The sequence below is a fragment of the Elephas maximus genome, chromosome 22, assembly GCF_024166365.1.
Source record: "Elephas maximus indicus isolate mEleMax1 chromosome 22, mEleMax1 primary haplotype, whole genome shotgun sequence".
Lineage (NCBI taxonomy): Eukaryota > Metazoa > Chordata > Mammalia > Proboscidea > Elephantidae > Elephas > Elephas maximus.
This window is the reverse complement of record NC_064840.1, coordinates 68,763,995-68,782,877: the sequence shown is the minus strand read 5'-3', so window position 1 is coordinate 68,782,877 and position 18,883 is coordinate 68,763,995. Positions and strand designations below refer to the sequence as shown.

The window sequence follows — 18,883 nt, the reverse complement described above, 5'->3', positions numbered from 1 at the left end:
GCGACCCTATAGGACAGAGTAGAACTGCTCCATAGGGTTTCCAAGAAGCGGCTGGCTGGTGGATTCGAACTGCTGACCTTTTGTAGGCAGCCGAGCTCTTAACCACTGTGCCACCAAGGCTCCGTATCAGCAGTAGTACCCATGTTACAAATCATGGTGAACCAGGAATTTCAGTAGAAGAAAAGGAAGGGTGATCAAGACTGATTATACAAAAACGGAGCGAGAGGCGTCATACCTGAAGTGCACGCTGCGTGTGTGCGCGTTTGGACAGGGAGAGTATTATAAAGTTGTTGTTTTAATTGCTGCTGGCTCCTGTGAACATGTTGCTTCTCTCTGACTCTCAAGTAACCAGTTCACCCAAAACTTTTTTTGCAACGAGGACCCGCATCTCCTGTGTCCCACTCCTGCCTTCTCAGCCTGCCACCCACCTGCGTGTGGGCATCCTGCGCGCACGAACAGGTTCCCGATTACTGAAGCGTCACCTCTCCCTTCCCAGGAAATCTCCGCAGCCCACTCGGACTGCAGCCTGTTTGCCGCCCGTCCTCCCATTGCAGCAATCGGGGCGGCAGAGAGGGAGGAGGCGCGCAGGGAAGGGAAGACCGAGGAGGACAAACTCGCGGGCCCGGCTCCGAAGCCAGGATGGGGAGAGGCCGCGCGGGGCGAGTTCGCAGCCCAGGTAAACAGGCTGGAGAGGCGCAGGGCGCTGCCGCCGCCGCCGCCGCCGCGGCCACCCAGCGATTTCCAGGCACGCAACTCCGCCTCCAGGGCTCTCTCCCTCGCACTCTCGCCCAGCCGCTCGCTCGCAGCCCCAGCAGCCGCCGCAGCATCACTTCACACAAAGGACTGCTACCCGCTGAGCAGCTCCGCCACCTCCACGTCCTCCTCCGGTGACAGCAGCCCCGACAGCAGCGCTCGGGCGCGGCGGCGGCGCCGGGAGAGCCTGTCACTCTCAGCAACCGAGGCGCTGGCAGCAGCTTTTTCTTTCTTTTTTCCTATTTTGCTTTAATTTTCCCCCCTTATACCTCTCGGCTTTTCCGTGGTTCCACCCACCTCCTCCCTCCCTCCTCCTCCTCCTCCTCCTCCCATAAACAACTCTCCTACTCCGGCCCACCCTCCTCCCCCCAATAAATAAATAAAGGAGGAGGGTAGGGGGGAGAGCAGAAGGGAGCAGCGCGAGGCAGCCGGCAGGGTCCGAACAGGCAGCCCGAGCCCGCACGCACCTCGCACCATGAGATGGCGACGCGCCCCGCGCCGCTCCGGGAGGGCCCCGCGCCCCGGGCCCGCCGCGCGCTCGCCGCCGCCGCCGCTGCTGCCGCTGCTGCTCCTGTGGACCGCGGCCCTGGCGCCGGGGGCGGCCGCCGGCGCCGAGGCGGCACCCGCGGGGGCCTCGGTGTGCTACTCGTCCCCGCCCAGCGTGGGCTCGGTGCAGGAGCTGGCTCAGCGCGCCGCCGTGGTGATCGAGGGCAAGGTGCACCCGCCGCGGCGGCAGCAGGGGGCACTCGAAAGGAAGGCGGCGGCGGCGGGCGAGCCTGGGGCGTGGGGCGGCGAGCGCCGGCCGCCAGCCGCCGGCCCGAGGGTGCTGGGGCCGCCCGCCGAGGACCCGCTGCCCGGCGCCAACGGGACCGTGCCCTCCTGGCCCACAGCGCTGGGGCCCAGTGCCGGCGACCCGGGGGAAGAGGCGCCCTATCTGGTGAAGGTGCACCAGGTGTGGGCGGTGAAAGCCGGGGGCTTGAAGAAGGACTCGCTGCTCACCGTGCGCCTGGGGGCCTGGGGCCACCCCGCCTTCCCCTCCTGCGGGAGGCTCAAGGAGGACAGCAGGTACATCTTCTTCATGGAGCCCGAGGCCAACAGCAGCAGCCGCGCGCCGGCCGCCTTCCGAGCATCTTTCCCTCCTCTCGAGACCGGCCGCAACCTGAAGAAGGAGGTCAGCCGGGTGCTGTGCAAGCGGTGCGGTAAGTTCCTCGCCCCTGGGGGCGCGCTGCGGCCGGGCGGGGAGGGTGCGAGCCGGGCGCGGCGGGCGCACTCGCGGGGCGCGGCGGGCACCGCGGGCTGGACGGCTGCGGCGGGCGCGGGCGTCGGAGGAGTTAGTTTTGGGGTCGCAGGCTCCAAGCGATCCTCAGAGACGCAGGTTTCGCGGATTCCACAGGCAGCGCCTTCTCCAGTTTCCTAGGGTTTCCCTGTTGGTGATAACCCAAGTTTGGTCTGTGGTTGGGGCCGCCTGAAACTTTTTAATCCTTTAGGATTTGGTTCATCAAGTAGAATGGATTGTGCTGGCTGCTTTCTTGCCTGTGGATTATTCGATTTGGGTTAGGAGCTGTTGATTATGGGTCGCCGTCTGGGTTTTTTTCTTTGAAGGAGGAAGGGTGAGCCCTACGGGATTCTAATGCCTTCCTTTCACTTGGAGTCGTAAGTGTGGAGGTGGTCAGAGATTTGTTTCTGTGGAGAGCCACACAAGAAAAAAGACAGTGCATTGAAGCGTCTCTGTAGATGTGGCGGAGTTTGGGGCACACTCACTGTCTAACAGATAGGTGCAGTTCGTACCTTGCGAATACGTGCATGTGAAAAGTATACAGTGTGTGTCTTTGAAATCATCTCAAGGTTGTCTCTTTTTCACAGTATTTTGGTTTGGCACATCAGTGACTCAGGACAGATGAACGTAATTATGGAGCTTCAGGTGTAGGCCCTCAAGAAAAATTTCGAAAGATAAGTTTAACATTCGATATCCCAGACTTTTTCCCATTGGAAAGTATTCTTTGCAGGTGTCCTTGATATAGTCAGGTTTGAGAAATTAGGTGATGATCTGAGTACACTTTTGAGGTAGCATTACATTTATGCCATTCATAAAATAATTTCTAAGATCTAAGTACCTGTATAATTTCCTCATTACCATATAATCACTAAAACATAGCAGGATTTCTTCTCAAACCATACATTAACATGATTGCACATCACAAATTCTAACACACATAATAGCTTTTCCCCCTCCATCTTTATGTATCTAATAGATGGGTTAATTGACTTTTTACAAAACTCTGTGCCGTGCCACGTTCTGCCTGCTTATGATACCAAGTGTGTCACTTCTTCTAAATTTGTATCTGGCGATGGCCCAATTATTTAAATTTATGGTGGCATTTGAGGTGCTTATGTCCTGCAGTTAATTCATTACCTGACTGTTTGGTTTGAGTGTGAGGCAGGAGCATGGTGCAGACATCATTGCCTTATTTTCACAGTGCACTTTGTGCGCCAGAGACCTGTCAAGATTGTACCACTGTGTGGACAGAAGCTGTTCGCAGAGAGTGGTGCTGAAGAAGACTGAATGACGTTGGGATTCCCCAGGACTGGCTGATAGATGTCACTGTAAAACATGGGAAGCGCTCTGCTGGGAGCTATCTTATTAAAAATTAGGGAACATAAAAGCTCAATGCCATCGTACTGCAGCCGATGTTACTCAGTTACAGAATCTGAAACAAACCACTTAAGCCAGACCATCATCCAGTTTTCATGTGTTTTATTGTATCGAATTCGGGAAGGATTTTGCTTTTGCCCCAAACCATATAAGTTGTGATATATCTTTTACTATATACATCATGGGAAGTTGATGTAAATGGGATCATGGTTGGCAGTGATGCTTGGCTTGGGGGTGCGTTGCTAGATTAGCAGTGGTGTTAGTTGTGTTTTTAAACCAGAGGTAAATGTCAGGCTTCAGTGGTAAATCTCTGGTAAGCATCCAGAGGATGTTTGGCAATGGGAAATGCCTGTTGTCTGGAGGGATGCTGTTCTGTTTTTGTGTTTTAAAGGGGAAGCTTCCTCGAAGGTAGGTAGTATTGCCCTTTTCTTTACCAGCCAAAGGAAATACAGAGTTGTAAGTTGTGGCATGCTAAGCAGAGCAGTTTCTAAAATGAATCGGAAATGCCCCTACATGCAGTTGAGTAGATTAAGAAATCCTGAAGTTGTTGCTGAGTTGGTGTCATGATTGTGTATGTTTGGTGATTTTAGTGTTATGTGCTTTAAAAGTAGAATATTGCATGAAACTAACAGCTTTAGTGAAGGACTAATGGAAATAATGCCGAAAGTTTCTCTTGCACTTTAATGAACATGGTAGTTATTGCAATATTGGAGGAAAAAGGTAAATAAAAACCCGCGTAAATCCATACTTGGACCATTTTGTGTGTGTAAACTTATAAATCCATCCAGTTGTTTATTCTCGGTTAACAATGTCATAAAAAAAACCTACCAGGCAAAAAGACCACAAACAACTGGAAAAAAAATTATATAGAGAATAGGGGCTGATTTGTCCTGCTTGAGCTGGCTCTGTGTATTTCTGGTAAGAAGATTTCAGGGAGAGTAATGGAGAAGAGGGTCCTTATCTAACGTCATGAGCCACCCCAGGGGCGTGATGGCTGTGTTCCGGCTTGAGCCATGATGCTAGGCTGGAGAGGTGAATATAGCAAAGTCATTTTGCTATATTGTACCCAGGGGCACAGTTTCCAGCTGTCATACTCTCAGCTGCAGGGTTGTTTCCTGCAAGTTGCTTAGTAGTGTAGAAACTACACATGCAACAGATTAGCCTTAGGGTTGAGCTAATAGAAGTCTTTTCCTGATTTTTTTTCTTTTCCCCCTCTAAGATAAACTTATAAACTCCTGAGCAGTGTCTGTAAAAAAAAAAAAAGACACAAACAAAAAAAGCTCTTTTTTGCTTGCTCACTGAACAACCTCAGAAATATTTCTAGGTTTTATGTTCATCAGAATGCAAAATAATTTGCTATTCAATTAAATTTCTATTATTCAAACAAGTCATTGCTTGATTCACTACACTTTCAGTGTTCAGAGGATTGTGGTTCTACTAGGCAGAGACTAATTTCCAATAAGTGGTGAAAATACTGATGTTGAATGACATCTGTAATTGGACCCTGCAAGATCTGTACATCAATCGTGGCCTCACAAGCCAGCCTAAATATTTTCTGTATCATATGAGATTGGAACGAAGATGTATGTATGTATTGATATATTGTATATATTGATAACGTAAACATGTTTATCAGATATTTATGACAAATGGGACTCACTCTTTATAATATCCTCAATAACTGCTTAATAAAGTGCACTGACCTTACGGTGTTGTGAAAATGAAGAAAGTGCTGCAGGGATTTTCCAGCCAGCATTGAAGAAAATCATTATTAATAAAAGCCATATTAAGAAAGGAGCGACAGGAACAGATACAGCTTGACGGCTTGTATTTCATAAATACACATGTAAATTTAATTTCCCAAGTGTTTGCGACTGTTCCCTCTAAACGTTATAAATCTTGCTGTCAAAAATCTGTACTATATTTAAAAAGACTTCTTTCTGTTGGGTAGAGAAACTGTGTATTTATTTATATTTAGGTTAAATACAAAAATGGAACCAAGGTAGGTCATTTGGGAAGTTAAGTCCTTAAAATAAAAAAAAAAATTTAAAAATGAATTTAAACGCTTCAGTTAAAATAGAATATTTTACTAGCACTAGGGGATCGTTCTCATCAGATATGGGAAATCTATAAATCCTCTGAGCCTAGGGAAAGTTTTACCATATGACCTAATGTGTTAGGTAAGGCTGGGAAGCTTAAATGTTGAGGATCAAAACAATGAGCTGTGCTTCTGCTGTATGTAGCAAATGAGAGCAAAAGACATGATTGGGCAGCCCATTGCCCTTGTCAAATATGATCTATTAATTGTTCAGGAAATCTCCTTTGCTTCAATGCCCATTTTCTTCCTAATTATGAACACAGTATTTTAAAAGCTATGTTTAAAATTAGTGACAATTTATGAACTGGCTGCGTGTCCGAAGGCCCTTGGTACTCAAAAGTAATTAGTTTTTTTGTTCATATGTTCATTTCTGACATGGGTAAATGATATGAAAAAAATAGCACTTATAGAACGGGTATTTTTTAATTAGCTTTATTGGAGTAAAAGTAATAGTGGAAACAAGAAATATACAATTACGGCTGTTAATGACTCAAGCAATTTGTTACTAAAAATAAGACAAATGGTAACTAAACATGCTTTAATCAAAGACTTCATAAACTGAAAACAAATTTTTAATGTTCTTATTTTTCAATAACCGAAATTAGTATTGTGGACAGTTTCAGTCTGTATATGACTCCTCAAATTTGTACATGTGTATGTTACTTTATGCTCTTACAATGTCATAAAACTGAAGTTAAAATTAAAATAATATTTTGAAAGAATGGATGACCTGTCTAGGTCATTCCCCATGTCCCCAAATATCATTCTCTTTATTATAATATTTGGACAACTGCTTAGTGATACATCCTATCATACTTTTGAAGATAAAGGTGAATTCGTTGAGGACTTACAGAATACATACAGAGTTAAGTCGCACAGAATTGAAGGGTTGTGCTCGTGGAGGGACTCTGTTTCCTACTGCCTAAGTTGTTTAGTGCTCTGATTTGGTCTTTCGCGCTTAAGGTAAACCTGTTTCTGAAAGCTTGCATTCTGGATTTCCGTCCTCACGTGATCTGTCCAGATTGGAGATGATAGAACAAAAGAAATATTGATGAATTTTAAGGCTGAAAATGGGTTGACTAATCTCTGCTTGACGAAGATCCGATTGTAGAAAAAGTTTCCCCAAATGTAAACTGGCCATCCAGGCATCCTAGAGAGATGTATGTGTAAAGGGATACATACCTTATGATTTGGCCTTCTTCAAGTGAACCAGGATATCTGTTCAAGAGAACCAGGATATCTCTTCAAGAGACCCAGGATATTTTATACCTTGTTTTTCATAACAAAAATATCAACAAGACACTTAGTTTACCCATAGCTTGAATGATACATGGGAAAAAATCCTACCGCTTTCCAACCCAGTCTTCACCTGTGCTTTCCTTTCATCTCTACTTCCGTTTTGAAGACACTGTGAGGGAATCTTTGAGGTGAGCAATGGGGCCCACATGTGGGTCTTAGTCTGAGAGAAAATGAAGTACAGGATTGCTGTTCATTATCACCTTGACTAGCCCTGTCTTGACGCCTTGGATTTTGGCCGTCTCAGTCCAAGTATGTAAGAAAACGGAGTTCTTAGATCACACGACTGTGCATGCAAGTGGTCTTTCAGTTCCTATTAGGCCCTTTGTTCATCTCATGAAGGTACGAATGGTAACGTACATTGCATCTCTAGTTGAGATGCTTTTCCCCAAAGGCCAAAGTTCTTGCTCTGGATGTCTGCCACGGTGTTGGTAACTAGAAGAAAACAGCTCAGAGTGGTGTATGATTCTGGAGCTGATTGCCAGATTTAGGAGGTAACGAGGGGCCAAAAGAACATCGAAGAAGGAATTGTTTCTTTTTATTCTGCTTTGGCAGATTATCTGAGCTGAACCGAGCCCAGCACAACAGAATGTACCTGGCGAAGGCTACTAGAATCTTAATAGTGGGTTTACCCAGGAGCCCGAAGCATGGAGGGGGCTTGATAAAAGATGTGAAGCAGTGTCTGCTTTGGCGAATTTGGAAAGCCCAAGGCTGTAATAACCATCTTCTCAAATGTTTGTCTCTAATCTGAGAATTGCCATTAAGGAAAAGGAAGCTAAAACAATTAGAAGAATTGAAGGATTAACTAAAACCACATGGTTATACCTTATATTCCTTGAGTTTTGCATCTTTGTTGCCTCTTTGACAGATGACATGTAGCTTGATTTTTTCTTTTGCATAGATTAAACCTGAATAATATCTAAGCGAAGGAGTAAATGACTGGAACATTCCAGCTGATTGGATAGTGGTAATCACTATTCTGGGCTAAATTTAGAAAGGGGAGAAAAACCCCTCTATTTCTTTGCCTTTAGGTCTCTAATTGGGTGAGATGTGTTTCTGTAGGAAGTAGCATTTGGAGCCAAATCTAGCAGGGCACCATTTTCTCCTCCTGTCACTCTTTTTTTTTTTTTTTTTGTCATTCTAGAGTCTCACCTTCGGCTTGACTCTTGGTTTTGAAGGAAAGGTTATTCAATTTCCCTAAACTTCATTTTCCTCAATTATTCCTGAACAGTATTCATTCTGTATAGCAGCAAAAGGAAAAAACAGAACAAAAACAAACAAGAAACTGTGTTGTAAATATTTACAAATACACAAAGGATTTCGAAGAGTCAGTGAATCCCTTCCATTGTTCTGAGCACACCTATTCCCAAATCATCTCAGCTCATTTTGGGTACTGTTGTTGTTAGGTGCCATCGAGTCACTTCCGACTTGTAGCAATCCTGTGTACAACAGAACAAAACACCACCCCTTCCTGCGCCATCCTCACAATTGTTGTTGTGTTTGAGCCCATTGTTGAAGCCACTGTGTCAATCCATCTCATTGAATGTCTTGCTCATTTTTGCTGACCCTCTATCAAGCATGATGTCATTCTCCAGGGACTGATCTCTCTTGATAACATGTCCAAAGTATGTGAGCTGAAGTCCTGCCATCCTTGCTTCTAAGCAAAATTCTGGCTGTACTTCCGAGACAGATTTGTTTGTTCTTCTGGCAGTCCATGGTAATTCAATATATTCAATGTGAGTACTAGACCTCCATATTCAGAAATTATGTGTTCACCCTTGATCTCCACTCCCAGGTGTTTAACCACTTCATTACTGTAAGTTATACCTTATGTTGAAACAGTTCTCCTTGTAACTGAAGATGGGAGAAGCACTGCTTGAGTCCCTAAGAAGTAATAAAAATGATTTTGGAAGAGTTCCTTTCCAGTTTTTTATTTTTTCTCACACCACGTCAGCTCTTGGTTAGATAGCAGGAGGGACAGCAGGTGTCCACTTGGCTCTGGTGAGTAATGAGGTCCTTTCCCATCTCTTTCTCAGCCGGCCCTGGAGGCACTATGGGACATGAGGTGTTATCAGTGCAGCTAAAGAAAAAAAAAAAAAGATGAGGTGGCAATTTTCTCCCACTGTCTGGCTTTCCTTCTGTAAAAGAAGATGGTAGCCGTCTCCAGAGGAGGAAATGAATAGCTGTGTTTGCTTCAAGTAAAGTTTTTAGTCAGACTGCACCCTTGGAAGGTGATTCTGGGAGTTAGGGTGCTTTAGTGAGTACCAGGATGGTGGTCTGCTCAGAGTGGGTGTGCTCAATGTCCTGTCATCAAAGGGTCATGGTGCCGAGCCTTCTAGGCTCTCTACTTCTTTGCAAGGGAGAACTTCTCTGTGAAGTTTCTTTCTTTACTCCACTGTCCCCATCCTCATCCACTGAGATTGGTCACATCTTGTCCCCAGAAGCACTAGCACTTTCTCTTTCATTGGAGTGAGTATTAAAAAAAAAAAAGAAAAACTCTAGCATTTTGGAATAGGATTATTCTGGTGAGCAGTTTTTATATTATTTTTGCTTTCTATCCAATGTTAATGTCTCTAATTCCACGGTCATTAATAAGAAAGTAAGGGTCTCAGAAAACTGAGGAATGAATAGAGGTATCCATCTCTCCAGCACTCAATTCCCCCAACATCTGGCCTGAACCTGAAGACACTGGGTAACACAAAGACAGTGGAGACTGGCTCAGTAAATACCAACAAAATCAGCTGGGCCTTGAAAACTACGAAAATGGTCTTAAACGGTCTTCATAAGAATATTGTATTTCTGTTCATATTGCTGTGAACTCAGTCTAGAGAGACACCTCATCATACTTGGATTATTATCAGAAACTTAACTGATTTCATCTATTCATTACTTTTCCATTTTTTATCCTTAATTTCCCTGCCTCTATTCTGTTTACTGGAGCCCTGGTGGCACAGTGGTTAAGAGCTCAGCTGCTGACCAAAAAATCGGCAGTTCAAATCCACCAGCCACTCCTTGGAAACTCTATAGGGCAGTAGTTCCTGTCCTATAGGGTCACTATGAGTCGGAAATGACTTGACGGCAATGGTTTTTTAATTCTGTGTACTGCTCCAATTCCCTTCCATTAAATACTACATTAGAGGATGAATCATTCTAAGATACCGCTTTTATTTGTCCTCTGGTTCCTTCTCCTACCTAGAATCCTGTGCTGTACTGATGGCACTGCTCCACAGGTGCCCAGCAACTTCAGAGCACCTGGCATTTGCACCAGTTTTTTCCTTTTCCCAGAATGCCCTACTTCCCTATCTACCTCTTGTACCTTTGCTACCCATTTTTTTAGATTGACTGTGTCCTTCACTGGGCTAATAATGGGGTAATTATGTAGTCTTTGAAAAACTTAGAATAAGAGATATATATGTTCATAGTATATTGTCAAGTCAGAAAACGGTGTTACGAGTGTCTTTGCTTTTATTGTCTACCTATCTGATCTATCCATACACTCATCTGTCTGTCCATCCGTCTTTCTATCTATCATCTCCTTCCCCCACCTCCTCCTACCCAGAGAAATAAAAGCCTGGAAAGCTATATAGCAAAATGTTAACAGTGCTTAATCCCTGGGTTATTGATGCTTAAAATTTTTCTTCATATTGTTATTTGTATTTTCAAAGGTTTCTATAATGAATGTGCATAACTTCGTAACAAAGAAAAGCAATGAATGCTTTTTAATAGAAACGCGGACTTGTAGCCAGGACTGTGACTTACTTACCTTTATACGCCAGAACGTTGCCTTCTTCATAGTAGGTGTACTAGTTACTTATGGAAGGCTGACCGCTGTAACAAATGGTACCCCAACTATAAAATGGCTCAAATATAGTCGTTTATTTCTACCCAGTGAATGTGCAGACCGTGAGATGTTCTAGTCTTCTCTTCCATCTGAAAGAGACCCATGCTAGCACCTGAGGCATAGTTGAACATCTCACTTGAGACCAAATTGGTTGAGAGAGACTGGTTCTCAAGCCTCAGTGGAATTTGTCATGGTGGTTTTATTTTTAATGGCAGAGCTGTCCTCTGCAAAGTAAACAAATTTGCCTTCTGCTGCCTCATTGCAGTGGAACAGCAGATCATAAAAGCCGTATGTGTTTATTGAAGATAAATAGCATGCTAACTACATACTCTTCCTTGTGTTTAGCTTGGCATTTTATGGGTGAGTTTTGCAATAAATCTTTTAAAGTTTAATGCCCGCTATGTTTGGCTTCACTTGATTCCATTGAAAGTGAAGAGCGTCAGGCCATATTCACCCTGTGTTCCACTGGCATGTTCAGATGTCTTTTCGAGCTCCATGTTAAACAAATCATTTTGATATAGGGACTGTGGAGAAATGCTTTCAACCTTTATCACTGCTGACTTAATTGGGTTTCACCATGCACATTTCTTCTTTGTAGCATAAATTAAAAATGGCTGATGAAGCGGCCTATAAAAGCAGAATTGTTAGGTTAAACCTGTCCAGTGTATTAAATGTATTGATGAGTAATCTATCCACTGTTTTTAATTGCTTTCGTTAACTTTTCAGTAGTTTTATTTCCAGTAACTTGCTAAGTAACTGTCATTACATACTCAGTAATATTTCTCAAGGTGCCAGTATCACCCACCTACTTCCTGTTAGCAGGAATTATTGGTGATTTTATGATTAGTTTGTGTAGGCCCAGAGTCATATTTCATTCCTCTTAATTTTGGCCTTCCCACCCTGTAGAGACATTGCAGGGGGCCGTTCTGAGTACACTAATTAATTAAATTATGGGGATCATGAGATTTCTAAACAAATTAGGTAACTAATAGGAAAAGAGAAGCAATGTGTCCATTTTGTTTTTTGTGTCGCACAAAAAATTGTATAAAATGTAATTAAAATTGTATTAAGGTTAATAAGGGAAAACTGTTTTTAGGTACTGTGAGAACACATAACAAGAATCTCTCTTAGTCTGAAAGGTAGAAGAAGGTCTTCCTGAAAAAGAGGTGTTTCTCGGAGGGCGGAGAGGAGGAAGGAGGAGAGGAGCAGGGGAGGAGGAGGAGAGGAGGGCATTTCCAGCTTTCAGCAGGGGTGAGGAACTGCAGAGAGAGAGGTGGGTCAGTGCCAAGGAGAGAGGCAAGAATAAGGTCTGAGGAGGAATCAGAACACACAGGGCCTGGTAAGACATGTTTAGGGAGCCAGGCTTTATCCTAAAAACACGGGAATCCATTGAAAAGGTTTTGAGCTTGAGGGTTACAAGATTTTTGTTTTTTCAAACTGTACGACTGGTTGTTGTGCAGAGAATAGACTGGAAGGGCTTGGAGTGCATTCAGGGAACTCAGGTAAGGGCTCCAGGTGAGATAGAAAGTAGGCTTGGACTAGAGTGGAGGCAGGAGAGGTGAAGAGAAGCAAGAGGGTTTGAGATCACTTTGGAGGTGTCTTTTAGTCTTGGCTGTGGAGGGAAGTGCTAGCAGAGGGAGGTGTGGTGAATAGCTCCCACGTTTCTTGAAAAACAGTTGTGTGCTTGGTAGATACTACAACTGGAGAAGCTTGCAGGAAAATCAGGGTTTTTTTTTTTATTTTTTTAAAACCCAAATGGAAATACTGAGTAAACAATTGAGTGCATTGAGTGTATGGAGTTGGAGCTCAGAAAAGAAATGTGGGCTGGATTTATAAGTGCGGGAATTGGGCATGGATGTGGCATTCCTAGCTTCGTGGGGTAGATAAAATTGCTTAGGCAAAGAGAGTAGAGCGTCAGGAAAAGTGGGTCCAGAATGAAGCCTTCAGAGGTGAGGCAGAGGGGGCAGATGAGGAGCAGACAGACAAGTGAAAGGAAGACCTGGACAGGATTCAGGATCGAGGAAGTGGTCGGCTGTGTCTCCGAGTCCCTAGAAAATCGTTTTGGAAAATGGGTGAGGGAGAGCCTGAACTAGCGTTTCCTAAGTGCTGACTACATGCCAGACGCTTTTACACATATGACCTTGTTTAATCTTCACTACAGGCCTGGGAGGCAGCGAGATCCAGTGAAAGGAGGATTGAAAAGTACACACTGTAGTTAGCATCTCAGCTGACTTAGAGCAGATCTGGCTAGTGCCAGAGGGGAACCCAGGCAGGAGTGAGTTGAAGTACTGGTGACCAACCTTTGGGTTATTAAGATTGGTTTAAGAAATATTTTGATTTATTTGAACATAAGTAGCAGGAGGAGTTTTTTTGTTTCTTTTTAAAATTTTTTTTGTGCTTTAAGTGAAAGTTTACAAATCAAGTCAGTCTCTCATACAAAAATTTATATACACCTTGCTGTATACTCCTACTTGATCCCCCTCTAATGAGACAGCACACTCCTTCTCTCCACCCTCTATTTCTGTGTCCTTTCAGCCAGCTTCTGTCCCCCTCTGCCCTCTCATCTCCCCTCCAGGCAGGAGCTGCCCACATAGTCTCATGTGTCTACTTGAGCCAAGAAACTCACTCCTCACCAGTATCATTTTCTGTCTTATAGTCCAGTCCAATCCCTGTCTGAAGAGTTGGCTTTGGTTCTTGTCTTGGGCTAACGGAATGTCTGGGGACCATGACCTCCAGGGTCCTTCTAGTCTCAGTCAGACCATTAAGTCTGGTATTTTTATGAGAATTTGAGGTGTGTGTCCCACTGCTCAGCAGGAGGAGTTTTAAGCACTCTGAGTCTTTTTCTTGGGGGTATGGGGTTGGGAGGAATGGCTGCCCCTGAGAGATCTGATGGGTAGTGTGTAGATATGATTAAAAAAAAAATCAAAGTTGATTGTTATGTATCACGTCACTAAAGTGTTGCTGAAGGTCACATTTTTATGAGTGTTTTTATCCTTAGCTGAGAAGTCTTTCCCAGGTACCACATAAGCCATTTCAGTAAGAAATGATCGTTCAAATTTTCCTTGAGACACTGACTTGAGAACAAACTACTTGTCTCTATAGTCGGCACTCAGGTCCTATGAGAATTTAATGCATCGTCACGTAACTCCTTGAGGAAGTGACACCTATCAATCTAATAAAAAAAAAATTGAGATAAAATGTCCTTGAACCATGTGTTAGTCTGATCCAGGAGCTACCTTTATCTGAAGCTATGACTGAGCATTTTACCAAGCAGCAGTCAAGAAATGCAAAGTTATTTTTCTGACAGCAACCGAATGCATTTCTCTTGCCCGCCCATATACAGTCTTTTTATTGTCTACTAAGCAGCTGAGTTGGTGTGCATTCATAGCTGTTATTTGCATACGGAGTTGGAAACACCATGGAAAGAATGGTTTTGAATCTGTTTTCATCTGTTTCCTTTCTCGGCAGTAATACCGTTTGCACGCGAGGATTTTTTACGGTGAGTTTTGCTAATCTCAATGCAGTGTAAGTAAGCTGGGAGTTATATTTATGAAACTCACACATTATAAATCAAACGGAATGGGCAAAGGATGAAAAGGAAAGCTACAAAAAATAGGAAGAAAAGCTCTGGGACCTCTGACCTGCAGCCGAGCCCCTCAGTGTGGTTCCCTCAGGAGAACCACGGATGTGTTACTGCACCAGGTGATCTGATATTGGGCAGGCCAGAGGTTTCCAGAATGGTTGCATGTTAGAATACTCAGCTTCCTGGGCTAGACTGCTGGAGGTCCTGGCTCATTCAGTCCAGAGTTTGTCCTGAGACTCACCAGTCGATTTTGGAGATGGATTGACACAGTGGCTGCAACAATGGGCTCAAGCATAGCAATTGTGAGGATGTTGCAGGACCGGGTAGCGTTTCATTCTGTTGTACATAGGGTCTCTATGAAGCGGAACCAGCTCGAAGGCAACAAACAACAACACAGCACCTATCTGGGTTGGAGCCCCTGGATTCCTGGTCACTAAGGCTTTATCAATTAATAACGTTGAAGGTATCCTGAAAAGTCAGAAGTTGACCCAGAAGAGAATTCACTTTTGTGGAGTTGAACGTTTTACATAGTTTCCCTCACTTAATCCTTAGAACAATCTTGCAAGGTGTATCATTTCATTTCAGTTTTAACCTGAGTCTCGAAGAGGCTCACCGAACTTTAACAAAGGTCACGCAGCTGCTGAGAGGCAGAACCTTCGATTGTATTCGGGTCATCCTATCTGCCCTGTTAGAAGCATGATGAGGTTCTGAACAGTGCAGTCTCATTGTACCATAAGCTTAGCGAGGTGGCCTTGCTTCTCTATCTTAGTGGGTACCGTTGCTAAAGGTAGACTTTGCTGTGATGCTCCAAAGGAGTGTACATCTGTCTTTAGGCAGGGAGGACTCAATGTGCTTTGAGTACTGAAATCAGATCCTCTTGGACAAAACTTTGTCTTCGATGGCCTATGATGAACATGCCATGTTATTGTGTGCAGTGTTGGCATTGCATTTCTAAAAGAAATGGTAACAAGTCTGTTTTCTAACAAGAGACACCATACATTACACTTGTTAATATTTCTCTAGGAAAGGAATGAGACAGGTGTGGTCCAGTAGAGAAAGAGCTGGAGTCTAAAGAAGACGTAGCGTACTGTTCAAGGGTACAGTCCTTGACTCCTAGACTTACCTATTGCGGTGGCCTTGGGAACATTGCTTAATATTTCTAAGCTTGGTTTTTAGTTTTCTCTTTGTGAAATGAGAATAGTAATGTCTCTCTTGAAGATGAGTGAGTGTTAGCCGAGATAATATGTGTACAGTGGTTAGCACAACACCCAGACCATTGTAAGCACCTTATTAACATTAATCGGAGAGAGGTAAGGATAGTGACTGTGGATGCAGACTCTAGGCGGCAAGAACACAGTGTAGCTGAGGAGAGGGAAGGAGGTAGCAATAGAGGTGGAAATAAAGATGAACTTCATCTACTGTATTGCTGAGCTGTCCATTCCCTTACAAACCAGGGGTCCTCTAACAAAGTCTTTGGGGAGGTCCTTTACAAAGTCCTTTAAGAAGTCCTTTAACAAAGTGCCTTTGGATCACTGGATCATTGGATCAGAAGCAGCACACCACCCAGGTGCCCATTAGGAATGCACATCTGTGGTCTCCTCCAGACTATTGCTTTCCAGGTGTTTCTGAGTTTGCTGAAGTTTGAGAAGCACTGCTGTAACACGCAGCATCCCTTAGCATGAGTCATGACTTGCGCAGCTTGTTGGTTGGAGAGGAGCATTCGTCCAGGTTCAGTCTTGCTGGCACTGAGTGGTGTTCTTTCTTCTGAACACTGTGTGTGGCAGCAGCAGCAGCAGGTGAGAAACACTGAGAGAGAAGAAACAAAAAGATGATGGCATGCCCTTTCCAAATGGACTCATGGACATGGCGCCAAGAATGAACAGTAATGAAGCACCAAGTAAGGGCATTCCTTGGGAGAGCAGCTGGGCACCACGGGAGGAGGTATGAGGCTGGGAAGGGATGAGAGAGTGTGGGCTGAATCTCCGACAGAAAGGAGAGAGGAGATCCACCTCTCTGGGGTGCATGCTGAGCCCTGAGCCTAAGCAGGAACAGATTGGGGCAAGTGCCCTTGGGAAGGGGAACTGAATGGCCCTGTTCCCAGAATAACTCTCAGGGAACCTTCCGGCACACACAGAGAAACAGCAATCTGCCAGACTCCACTTGCCCAACTGGAGTGCAGGGCAGTTGCTCAAACGTTTTGGGCTCAGGGATTTGGAAAGATATCCCATCTTGCTGTGTGCTTTGTGGAATCAGGCTGAGAGCAGAATTTTTGCATTGAGAATATCTTAGGAGAATTGAATGAGATGAAAATCAATGTTTTTTATAGCTATGCCCCCCCCACAAAAAAAAAAAAAAGACATACTGCTGCTTCCTATCTTCTCCCTACTAATTACTTGGGTTTATTCAGTGTGTTTGCTGTGTGCTAGGTCCATCCTATTTCTCATCTCACCAAATCCTGATAATAACCCAAAGAGATTGGTACCATTATACCCATTTTACAGATGGAGAAATTGTCTCAGAGCAGTTACGGAATTTGCCCAAAACCACAAAGCTGGGTCATTGGTGGAGCTGGGATTCAGAATCAAGTCAGGCAGTTAGAAAGTTCCCTTATATGCTAAATGCAGCCTCTCTCTACCTGGCTCTTGGTGGGTGGGGGGGGGGGGGCGGGGGGAAGACGAGCATTATCATGTGTATAGTCCAAGTAACAGTATTTACTTCTTGCCCTCCCTAAATCAGCAAATTGTTACTGATCACTGCTCCTGGCATGCCATGACTGTTGTTCTATGGGATGTGGGAAGTTTGAGGAATTTATAATCCAGCTGAAGAGAAAGGAAGTGTGCACTCTCAACTAGAGAAAAGACAAGTGCCCCAGGTGGTCTGATGAAGGAGAAGGCGCCTCTGCAGGGGCTAACCAAGGAAGTCTCTAGGGAGGATGTCATAGTTGAGATGGCACTTTTGGGGGAGATAGGATTGTGTTTCGTTTTATGTTTGCAGAGCATGTAAAAATCATTTGCCAAAGCACGTTGCATACGTTTGCCTTGAGTTAGAAAAATAATGAGAACAGAGAGTGTGTTATCAACGCTAGACACTTGCCCCTTCTTTGGAGAACTTCTGTCCTAACAAACACAGGGTGAATCTGCCGAGAGAGATAGTAACACTCTTACAGGCAAACCTCACCAAATGGGGGAGAGCATATTTCCGTTTTCTTTTCAGATTAAAAAATGTATATCAACACCTGTCCTTGGAAGAAATGTAGTTTCTGTTTTAAGAGGAGAAAATAGAATAACACCTTGAATTAAATTCTATTATCAGAAAACATACCTTTGTTTTTTATCTCGAGTAAGGTTTTTCTGAGATACCGTTGGGAGTCTGTAGTGACAGAGTCATTTTCTACCATATTATTTGGCCATCATTCATTCTCTTAAGCTCGTGACTCTGGTGTCATTTATAATTGTTTTACATTTTTCATTACTAACATTTAATAGCGACCACCCATTAAAACTAGCGTAGTAGCCTAAGCATGTTATAAATTTATCTGACATGCTATTGCTCCTGGATTATAAACTGAAAAATAATTACAATTCTTGTTGTAATGTTATTATGATGATGATGTAGTATTTTCTCAAACAGTTTGTATCATTTGGTCCTTTCCTTCATTTGTGTTTCTTTATTTACAGGACAAGCTATTTTAGTAGTTACATTTAAAAGAAATCAGTGTTGAGAGCTGTTGATTTGAGACATCTCTTTCCAATGCCATATTTATGTAGCTCCCAGACAATTCTTTGCAGATCAAAGGAACTTCCCAGTCACTCCCAGAGGTCTGACTGACTGTTCTCTGTCTCAGTGAAGATAATTAAGGTTCCATAGCTTACCAGGCTCTGATACCAGCCCTAAGTGAGTTAGTGCCCACCTGAATCTTGGACAAGGAGTACAGGCAACGCTGCATTCATTTCTGAATTTTTAACCTTGTATTTCATCTGGTGCTGCTTGAGGTAGTTCCTGTAATGTCAGGGAAAATGTCGGTCTGCATAGCCTATAAAACCAAAAACCAAACCCGTTGCTGTTGAGTCGATTCCAACTCATAGCGACCCTATAGGACAGAGTAGAACTGCCCCATAGGTTTTCCAAGGAGCGCCTGGTGAATTCGAACTGCCGACCTTTTGGTTAGCAGTTGAGCTCTTAACCACTGCGCTGCCAGGGTTTCCCAGCTGCATAGCCTATAGTTGCCAATATTTTAGAGAAATATGGGTCTTTCTTTTCAGACTCTGATGATCATCCATTCCAGATGGATCTGCAACACTCTGTGAATGTGTAGGAATGAAGGAAGTGCATCTCAACCAGCCAAACAAACAACCTGCACGTTTGTTGTGTCAATGATTTCCTCTGATAGTTTTATGGAATATGACTTTATATAAAGTTATGAATTAAATGATATGCTTCAACCTTTTGTAAGTTCTAAGCAGTGTCCTGTTTGGTAAAGCAGAAAAAAAAAAACAAACAAACTAGTGTTTAAAGCAGAGTGTCAGTGAAAATGAGGGAAACCCTTAATGAGATGGATTGACACAATTGGCCCAACAGTGGACTCAAACATACCAGCTATCGTGAAGATGGCTCAGGTCCAGGCAATGTTTTGTTGTATTATACATAAGATCTCCATGA

The 18,883-nt window shown here is 43.9% G+C and overlaps 1 protein-coding gene across 1 annotated transcript in view; it reads left to right on the top strand.

Moving 5' to 3' along the window:
• The first annotated feature begins 1,233 nt into the window (after positions 1-1,233).
• Positions 1,234-18,883, top strand: part of LOC126065487 (spidroin-2-like) — a 68,587-nt gene continuing 50,937 nt past the window's right edge. Inside the window, exon 1 of the mRNA XM_049865509.1 lies at positions 1,234-1,952. Within this exon, the coding sequence (XP_049721466.1) occupies positions 1,234-1,952 (719 nt within the window). The remainder of the gene's footprint in view (positions 1,953-18,883) is intronic.